At 65.8% G+C, this 9,349-nt stretch overlaps 1 protein-coding gene across 1 annotated transcript; it reads right to left on the bottom strand.

Annotated features, from left to right (window-relative positions):
- Positions 1–325: 325 nt before the first annotated feature.
- On the bottom strand, positions 326–9,341 carry NR2F6 (nuclear receptor subfamily 2 group F member 6). Its single transcript, XM_019548072.1, has 4 exons — positions 9,057–9,341; positions 5,047–5,141; positions 2,414–2,938; positions 326–1,796 (listed from the first exon to the last, which is right to left on the bottom strand). Exons 1-4 carry the CDS (start codon positions 9,326–9,328, stop codon positions 1,522–1,524), a joined length of 1,167 nt encoding a protein of 388 aa, XP_019403617.1. The 5' UTR covers positions 9,329–9,341; the 3' UTR covers positions 326–1,521.
- Positions 9,342–9,349: the final 8 nt, after the last annotated feature.

The raw sequence follows: 9,349 nt of genomic DNA, 5'->3' as shown, positions 1-9,349 counted from the left end.
CAAGCAAGCGGGTCTTCAAGGCGCGGGTACCCAGCTCCTGCCCCCTTCGAGCACCCTGCGACACCCCACTGTCCCTGCCAGCTCTGGGAAGTCACGGGCTCCTGCCCCCCACGCTGCCAGCCTGGTGCAGAAGCCCAGATGCTTGGCACGCGGCTCCCCAAGCCCCCCCAGGCCAAGGCAGGCTGACCCAGCCCTTCCCAAAAGGCAGGTGCTGGGCCACTAGCAGCCTCAGTCGCGGGCAGAGAAACGGGGTGTCCTAGGAGGGGTCAGGAGCACCCAGACTGCCCCCTCCCTCCTCCCCACCACACACGCCGGCTCACCCGCGTTGTACGAAACGCCTTTATTGAGGGGGTGCCTCTGCAGAGCATCCGACAGGGACGGCGTTCTCAGAGGATCAATGGACGTGGCAGACCCCGGACTGCCCGGGCGCTCCTCGTGCCTGGGTGCAGCCGGGCAGGGCCCCTGCGCCGACCCGGCGCTGGCTCTCGCCAGGGCAGCTCCAGTTGTGACTGGCAAGGGGAAGCTGGGGCAGGAGGAAGCCGGCTTGCCCCCGGCACGGGCTCCGTGCGCAACCCTGTCCCCGGCTGGCCAGGCAGCAATGCTTTCCCCCTCCCCACAATAGCCCCTCTGCTTCGGCAGATGCCAGGCCCCCCCCAGAGCTCCCTGCCTCCGCACAGCTTGGCAGAAGGGAGCAGGGGGCGGCGGTGGCAGATGAGAACGGCAAGGCTCTTCCCACGCCCGCCGGAGCCGCTCGTGTTCCCCTGCGTGATCCAGGGACAAGTTGGAGGGGGGCAGGGGGTTCATGCATGTTGTGGGGGGAGAGAAATGCCCCGGCAGGATGGGGACACCCTCTCCCCCAAGGGCCAAAGGACTGCATCATGGGTGGCAGCTGGGCAGAGCGCTGAGTGCAAGGTCCCTGGGGCCCAGAGGGGCCAGAGTGGGACCTCCCTCTCCCAGCCCTTAGTGCCCACTTGAGTCTGTGTCTGCAGTGGGACGGGGCTGGATTTAGGCCCGCTCCCTTCCCTGGAATCGGCACCGCCTTCCTCTCCTACCCCTTGACAGGGGAGGGGGGATGCCTCCTGGCTCCAGAGATTTCGGTGCTGCATGAACTGCAAAGGCGGGTGAGGCCAGCACGCTCTCATCCCTGTACGCGTCTCCCCCGGGACCGCGGGCTCCATCCCATCCCAGGCCAGGAGCCGGGGCAGGGGTCTCCTCATCTTGAAAGAGATGTAAAAACAGTTAGGAACCGGAAAGCCTGGCCTGCTGTCCCCACCTGTGTCCCAGGCAGACAGACAGACGGAGCACCCTGCCGGACGGCTGATCCCCGCTGCGCGGATGGGCGACGCCTGGGGAAGCTGCTTGTGGGTTTCCATCGGAGGGAGAAGAAGGGGGCACGGGTCTCGCTCCCAGGCCTGGCAGCTGCGGGGGCTGCCCAGGGCACATTGCACACGCCTGGCCCGGGGGCCGAGCAAGCGGCAGCAGTGCCCGGGCTGGGCTGCGGCTCCGCCAGCCTCTCCGTCCCTACTGCCCCGCGCCGTAGGGCCAGTTGAAGGTGCTGCCGGAGAGCAGCATGTCCCGGATTAGTGTTTCGATGGGCGTCTTCCCCACCAGCCTCATGAAGAAGAGCTGGGAGATGAGCGAGGCGGGCACGGCCCGGAGCGCCGGGAGCCGCAGCAGCAGGCGCCCGAAGCGCTGGGGCTGCGATGGGTACTGGGCCCGCACGTACTCGGTGAGCGCCACCTGCGCCTTCTCCTGCAGGCTCTCCACGTGCGCCGGGTCCGAGAGGCCGCAGGCATCTGCAGAGGGAGGAAGGAAGGGGTGTCAGCAGGTGCCGTGAAACAAGGTGGCAAGCCACAAGAGGTTGGCCGCCGATCTGCCGGAGGGTGCTGAGCCGGGTGCGCTGGACTCCAGCACCCTGCCCTTCCTGCCAAAGGCTTCCAGCCCCGCGTGGGGGTCGCCATCCTGCCATCAGGATGCACTAGTGCGGTTCCCCAGCACGAAGCCCAACCCGTGGGGCTCTTCATCTTCCCTCTGGGGTGGGGAGAGGGTAAGTGCACAGCTGGCTTAGCCCCAGAGTGAGGGTGCTCGTGTGGGGGGGGTCTCTAGGGGGGGGCCTGGCCCCTCCTTCCTGCTTGCTTAGTGCAAGGGGTCTTCAGTATCACAGGCCAGAGCTGGGGTCTGTCCTATAGTACTGGGATGCAGGAGATGCAGCCTGATCCCCTGCTCTGCATGTATCAAAGCCCAGGGGAGCTGGGTGCTTTCAAAACTCCCCTAGACATTTGTGTGTCTGAGGCACCTAAATCCCTTCGCCAGCCTGGCTCTGGTATCTCTCCAGGCCTCAGTTCCCCACCTATGAGCCAGGAGCAACGGTGCAGCACGCGGGGGCCCCGACCTGCAGGCAGGTGCCGCTCACCTGGGGTGAAGAGGGCGATGGCTTTGAGGCAGCTGTACTCGGCCGAGTCCACCTGCAGCCGGTTCAGCTTCTCCACCTGGTCCTGAAAGATGCGGATCTGGTCCATGAAGGAGACCACGCGGTCGGCGGACATGGGCGAGGCGTGGAAGCCGGCGGCAGCCAGCAGCGGTGCCATGTGCAACGGGAGCGCCGACTGGGCCGCATTCAGCACGAAGAGCTCGCTCCAGCTCAGACGCAGCAGGGCCACCTGGTCCGAGACGGGCAGCTCGGGGAAGAAGGGGATGTTGCGGGCCCACTCCACCGTGCTGAAGAGCAGCCGGGCGGCCAGCTCGCAGATGTTGTCGATGCCCATGATGCTGCCTTGCTGAGCGTACTGGGAGCCGTAGCGGGCGGCAGGGTACGGCTCAGCCCGCAGCAGCTGCGAGATGAGTTCGGAGACGGGCTGCCCATTGAAGTACTCCCCGCTGGGCATGGCCGTGGGGCTGGCGCTCGAGTGGGTGGGCGGGATCCGGCCCCTCTGCACGGCTGGGGAGGCAAAGGGCGCAGGTGAGAGTCTGGGCCGGTGCCTCAAATGCCCACCGTCAGCACAGGTGTATGATACGGCCCTGCCCCGACGAACCCGACGCTTCGAAACGAGGGACCACGTGGCTGGGGAAACTGAGGCACGGAGCAGCAGGCAGGTGGCAGAGCAGGGCAAAGGACCCAGGGGTCCCCACCCCATCCACAGCCAGCGGGAGCGTGCACACACCCACAGCATGCTACATAAGGCCCCTCTTGCCGGCGGGGCTATGAACCGGGGTCCCTCGGTGGGTCCTCCCCACCCCCGGAGCCGAGGCGGCGGGGGCAGGCGAGAGCTGGCGCAGGAGGCGGCATGCACTTTGCCCGTCGCACACGGCAGCTTGCTGCCTCCGCAAACAAGATGAATCTGTTTAGCCTCCTGGTGATCAGACCGGACTCATTAGCTGGGGGAGGGGCAGAGGCACTAATAAGCTCCAGCTTGAGTAAGGGCTTCCCGGCTGCCGTGCCGGGTACCGGAGGGCTTGCAGGGCCAAAGCAGCCCCGTGATGCTGGGTGCGGTCCAAGACGGAGCCCTCTGGTTGCTGCAGGCTCTGGAGTTGCCCCAACTTCTCCCTGCTCAAAGCAACCGGGGAAGAAGGGGATGTGGTGGGCCCACTCCACCGCGCTGGAGAGCTGCCGGGGTGCGCCTGCTTCAGGGCATCACTGGAGGAGCGAGGGATGTCTCGGTCCTCTTGCAAAAGCAGCGCGGGGTGGAGAGCCAGCAGAGACCGACAGCCCTGGGAAGCTGAGGGTACGGCGCGCCGTCCTTCTGCTCGGCCGTTCCCGCTGCTCCCCTGCCCCGTTGCATCCAGCGCCCGCCACGGGGCCCTGCCTCTCGTGGGCTGACGCCACCGTGGGCTGGGCGTGAAGTGTGGCGGCTGCAGAGGGGTAGGGGCACACGCGAGCTGGAAGGAGCCTCTGCAGCGTCCGTCCCTCCTACCAGCTTCTCCCAGCTCCTCTCGGCACGCTGTGCGCGGATGGGCGTGCTCCCCGATGCCAGGAGCCCTCCTGGGGATCCAGAGCAACCAGCCGGGTTCACCTGTAGCCCCGGAGCTCCCTGACCGCAGCGGGCAGGGAGGGGGCTCACAGAGGAGTTGGCCCTGAAAACCTTGGCCCAAGCTGCTGCTTTGGAAAGACCCTGTGGGGCGAGGAGCACCGAGACCTGCCGGGCTGGAGCTGGCAGCTGGTCCGGAGGCAAGGCCAGGAACCACAGGGAGGCTTCATTCCTGCCCTGCCCTGGAGCACGAGGCTTCACCATTGCAGAGCCGGGGGTGTTGATAAGCCTCTCTAATGAGGCAGAACGGGCAGAGTCTCCCTAGAAACGGCTTCCAGAGACAAGCTGCCCCCAGGCTCAGGCAGGTCCAGACGACGCAGACTCTGCCGGGAGCCCGGAGGCGCTTTGGAAGGGCACTGGGTTCAGGTCCCGGTGCAGGAGGAGCAGCCACAGGGCTGAGTCAATGCTGGAGGGCGAGGGAGCTCCCATCTGTGACCTCAGGCGCCTGCGTCACATGGCCACATCCGTGGCTCCAGGTGTGTCCCCTTATCTGTGCCAGCCCTTGGCTCTCCAAACACGCAGCACCTGCTCTGCCAGTGTCGCCCGCCCCGAGCGCTCGGCCGGAGAAGGGACGTGATGGGCGCTGCGGCCACGGTGCCTACCCCAGTGTGGCAGGGAAGGCTCGGTGCACGTGGGCAGGGGAGGGCAGCCGTGCTGCAGACGGTGGGGTATGCCGGGACCTGTCTGTGTATCCTTAGCTTGGTGCCACCGTGCCCCCCAAATCCAGCAGCTGCTAAACACTAGGTCCCCTGGGCCGGGCACAGAGCAACACCCTGGAACGAGCTCAGCTAAGCTGAGGGGAGCCCAGGTCCCTTGTGAACCAGCTGCCCGGAGCCCCAGCAGGCCGGCATGCTCTGGTACCGACGCGGCCTGAACTGCACGCTGGCCGGGGGCGCAGGACCCCCGTGCACCTGGCCAAGTCCCCCGGTGCGTTTGCACTGGCCCGGTTCACTCCGTGACGTTACAGCAGCTCAGAGGTGGCTCTAAGTTTCTCCCCGTCCCAAGTTACCGGCCCCGCTACCTTCTTTCCTCATTCCCACGCGGAAGCACTTCTTCAGGCGGCAGTACTGGCATTGGTTGCGGTGGTGCTGGTCGATCTGGCAGTCCCGGTTCGACCTGCAGGGAAATCGGGTGGCAGTGAGCCGCCGGGCGGGAGGCAGCATCGCCCGTGGCCTCCCCGAGGACACGGACCACCCCCAGCCAGCATCCTGGAGAAGACATGTCTCCACGCAGGACTGGCAGGGCACCGCCGGGGCCTGGGGATCCCCATCCTGTGGAGAGGGTGGGCCGGGGACCCAAGCCCGCCGATGCCGCGAGGTGCCTCCCGCCCTCCCGGACGGGGCATGAATAGGGGAGGGCTCTGGCGAACCATGTGTGCGCTGCGAGTCTCCCGGGGGAGCCCGGCACAGTGGCTGCAGGCTGGCGTATCGCCACGGCTCCAAGCATATTGAGGCCAGCTGGGCTCTTAGCACCTTGCACGGCAGCATGCAAGGCTAAGGGGAGGGGGCGATGCCTTTGAACCACCGCCAAGGGCAAATGCATGTGGGACACGGCTCCACGCTGCCCTCGGCTCCCTCCCACCGCGCCCTGGAGCCGGCTTGGCCGGCCCGCGCGGGCACGTGCTCGTCCTCCTGACCGGGGGCCCAGGCCTTGGCCGGGGGGAGGCTCCAAGAAGTCGCTCAGCGAAACCATCCCACAATGCTTTGCTCCCCCAGCATGGCCAGGCCCCCCTCCCCGGGAGAGGCGCAAGGAGAGGGCAGAGGAGTTAAACTGGAAACAGCTGAGTGCGCCGGCCTTTTGTTCCCGGCCTTGCCCGGCAGCCCGAAGAATTCCAGCTATTTCCTATGAGGACGCGGGGCGGCTGCCTCGGCCGAGGGGCAGGGTCATATCTCTGCCCAGCACACACAGCTCATTTACCTGCAGCGCTAAGTAAACAGTAACCGGGAGAGCAAGCGAGCGAGCGAGCGGCCGATTGCTTTGCCAGGCACTGAGCGCTTGCAGATTTATGTTTGCGGGTCCCTGCAGCATTCGCCTCCATTACTCACGCTGGGCCTGTGCGGGCAATCCGCCCCGGTCCCGCCATCCCGCCACGAACCAGGCATGAGCCGGCACGTGGGCGGCTCTGCTTTGTGGTACTGGGGCAGTGCCCTGAGCCTGCTGGTGATGCACGCAGCCATAGGATGGGTGGTCCTGGGAGAGGACCCGCCAGCCCAGGGTGGCAGGGAGGGGACGCAGGGGTAGCACAGGGCTCGCTTGGTGCTTCAGGCTCCTACATGCCTTGCTGGAAAAAATCACAAGGCCAGACTTGCTCCTGGATAGCCGCTGGGCTCTCCTGGAGCCAAGGAGCTGTGCAAGGCTCGGGGCAGAAGCTGGGGTGCGTGGATGGGACAAGGATCATCCGAGTGCAGGAGGAGGCAGGTGAAAGGAGGGAAAAGCATGATGCCCAGGTGTGGCCAGGGACACACTGGCATGATTTGCTCCCCTTGCCGCTGCTGGGAGCAGGCTGCCCCCACCACAAAGCAGCTCGGGAGCAGGGGGCTCCGGGCTGGCTTGCAGGGCTCTGCACCCCGGGGCTCATCTGTGGCGGAGCAGCGGTGCCCAGCGAGAGAGGAAGGAGCCTGGCTCACCCGTGGCGGGGACCCAGCCTCTGCGCGGCCCGCTCCGCTAGCCTCAGGCAAGCGTGCGCAAGGGCAAAGCTGCCTGGCCTGGGCTGCCTCCATCCCAGGCAAGACATGGACTGGAAAATGAAGAGAAGCAAACAGGCCCTGGGGCTGCGATCCAGGCCCGTATGACCCCCAGCTGCCCCGGGGTCCTGTACCCCTCCACACCAGCCTAGCAGAACCGTTAGGCTTCTCTGAACGAGGCAGCCAGCCTCCCGACTTCAAAGTCCTGCTGCATCGGGGGAGGGTTTTAAACCCATCGACTCGGGGCCGACCACAGACAGGCGACCTACTGAGTGCAGCAGTCGGGAGCACCGAACCCAGCGTTGGCTGGAGCGAGCCCCGGGAACCAGGGACTGCCTGAGACTCGAGAGGTTTGCTAAGCAGGGAACGGGAGATATTGCTCGACTCCAGGGAAGTCAAGGATGGGGCTAGGAAAAGGCTTGCTTACCCCTCACCCTCAAATATCTTTGCCAATTGTTGGAAGAGGCTGGCCCCCCGCCCCAGGCCAGCGGCCTTGCTGCACATCCCAGCTGGGGCACCTGGGTGAGGAGCCCTTACAGAAACCACCGGTAGCAAATTCAAAGGGGTGAGACAGCCGGAGGTGCAGATGGAGCCGGGGGCTTGCCAGTGAAGGCGTCGCTAGCAGAATAGGGCACAGTCCAGCCGATTGCCAGGCAAAGCCACCTGCAGAGCCATTCCTCCAGCGCAGCATCTCGGCCTGGCCGGGCCTCTGGATCCTGACATGAATATCCTGGTTTTTACATGACTCTGGAGAAGAGCCGCGCTGGGATTCGGCAGCAGCTCAAACCGGAATTAATTTACCCTGAACATCGCCACTGTGTTTAACACACTGAAAACGTGTTGCTGATAAAAGTTATTCTAGTGGAGAGGTGAGAGCTAATCAAAATGTCAGATTATATCTTCATCACCTGCCTGCCTTCCCGGGGTTTTGGGGGGGGTGGAGGCCTTGCCACCGTTCACGTGGCAAACCCGGCGGTGTGCCCGGTTCGGGATCTGCCCACGGCCCTGCCTACGACCCCTGCTTTAGGCAAGTCCCTTCGGAGAGCTCCAGGCCAAAACCAGAGCATTGCAGCGCTCTCCTGATCTGCCCTGCTGAGCATCCGACCCTAGGATTGCAGCAGAACCCACAGTTGCAGCTCTGTAGACCTCGGAAACCCCAAACGGCTCCACAGCAAGCCAGGGGCTCCGACCGAGTCCCTCCACGGACGCGTGCACGCTGCATGGGGAAACGGGAGCACCCGACAGGCATGCATTGTGCTAATTGTGTAATTAGAACATGTAATTATTGAGTGCCGGATCTAAGCGGGATCTAACACACCTTTTAATATTCAAATGAGGGCAATCGGGGCCAGATGCTGCTCAGAGCCTTTCGATGAAACACGCTCGGCAGCTGGCACAGAGTCGCTGCGCTGAGGACACGCGTGTTCCTACATCCCACCAAACTCGCTCCCAGTGCAAAAGGGGTAACACTAAGTCATCCCTCCCCCCGTGCCGGATGACACCCTAGACATGGACACGAGGGTGTTGGGCGGCAAGGGAGGGGCAGCTGCATTTGGGATTTCCAGGCCCGGGCTGTGGAGCTGGTCTGCTTTTCCTCACGCCTGCGTCCCTGGATGGTCCCCACGACCATCTTCCTTCGCTGACCCCCAGCCCTGCCTCTGTGGGATGCAAACCCGCCCTTGCTGCCTCCGACCCAGCACCTGTGCCTCAGCAGACTTACAAGAGCCCCACAGAAGACCCTGGACGGTCCTCTCTCAGGGAAACTGAGGCATGAGAGCGGGGATAATGAAAGGCTACCCGCGCTCCCAGACGCCTGGGAGGATGCTGCAACCTTCCCTGCCTCGAAGTCTGGGGGCTGGGAAGGGGCTGCACCCAGCACCACCAGACCTGTGCGCACAGGCGCGTGCGAGTGTCCCAAGCCAGCCTCCCTGGTGCTAGGAGCTGGGGACCCGACCGCCTGCCCCAGAAGAGCGGGCCGTGGGGAGGGAGGGCACGGCTGGCAATCTAGGCCACGGAAATGGAGAGCAGCTGGAGGAAGGAAGCACGCTGCCAGGGGCCCCTCCCTCCCGCGGCGCTCACCAGCGAGGCCTGGCCTGGAGGTCACCACAGTCACCCCTGCAGCGGGGATGGGGCGACCGAGGCACGGAGGGGTGCAGTGACTTGGCCAAGGTCACCCCGAGGCCAGTGGCAGAGCCAGGCGCAGGACCCAGGCGGCGGCCGCCACCCGGAACACCCGCCCCAGCGCTGCCCCGCGGCTGCGGCGGCCGCCCGGCGGGGCCAGCGCGGAAGAGCGGACCCGCCCCCGGGAGCCGGCCCCCGGGGGCACGCGTGGGGCGGCGGGGCTCACCTGCACGTGTAGCTGAGGTTCCTGCGGATGCTGCGCTTGAAGAAGCTCTTGCAGCCCTCGCAGGTGAAGACGCCGTAGTGCTTCCCGCTGGACTTGTCGCCGCACACCACGCAGTCCACCTGCACGCCCGGCTTGTCCTCGTCGCCGTGCTCCGGGTCGCTGGCGCCGCCGGGCGGGGACACGGACTCCTCCTCGGAGCCGCGCGGGTAGCCCTTGTCCAGGCCGTTCGTGTCGCCGCCCGGCTCGCCCCAGCCGCCGGCCACCATGGCCATCGCTCCGCCGCCGCGGCTCCC

Source organism: Crocodylus porosus, unplaced genomic scaffold (assembly GCF_001723895.1).
Source record: "Crocodylus porosus isolate Cpor-Errol unplaced genomic scaffold, CroPor_comp1, whole genome shotgun sequence".
Lineage (NCBI taxonomy): Eukaryota > Metazoa > Chordata > Crocodylia > Crocodylidae > Crocodylus > Crocodylus porosus.
Note: the sequence above shows the minus strand (reverse complement) of the source record. Positions and strands in the feature narration are given on the sequence as shown.

Bases quoted from the DNA above. Each gene is read 5' to 3' on its own strand.
- NR2F6 (XM_019548072.1), bottom strand. From the start codon at position 9,328: ATGGCCATGGTGGCCGGCGGCTGGGGCGAGCCGGGCGGCGACACGAAC. The intron at 2,939-5,046 runs GTAGCGGGGCCG...TTGCCTCCCCAG, and splicing joins CGTGGGAATGAGGAAAGAAG to CCGTGCAGAGGGGCCGGATC. The intron at 1,797-2,413 runs GTGAGCGGCACC...CTCCCTCTGCAG, and splicing joins CATCGCCCTCTTCACCCCAG to ATGCCTGCGGCCTCTCGGAC.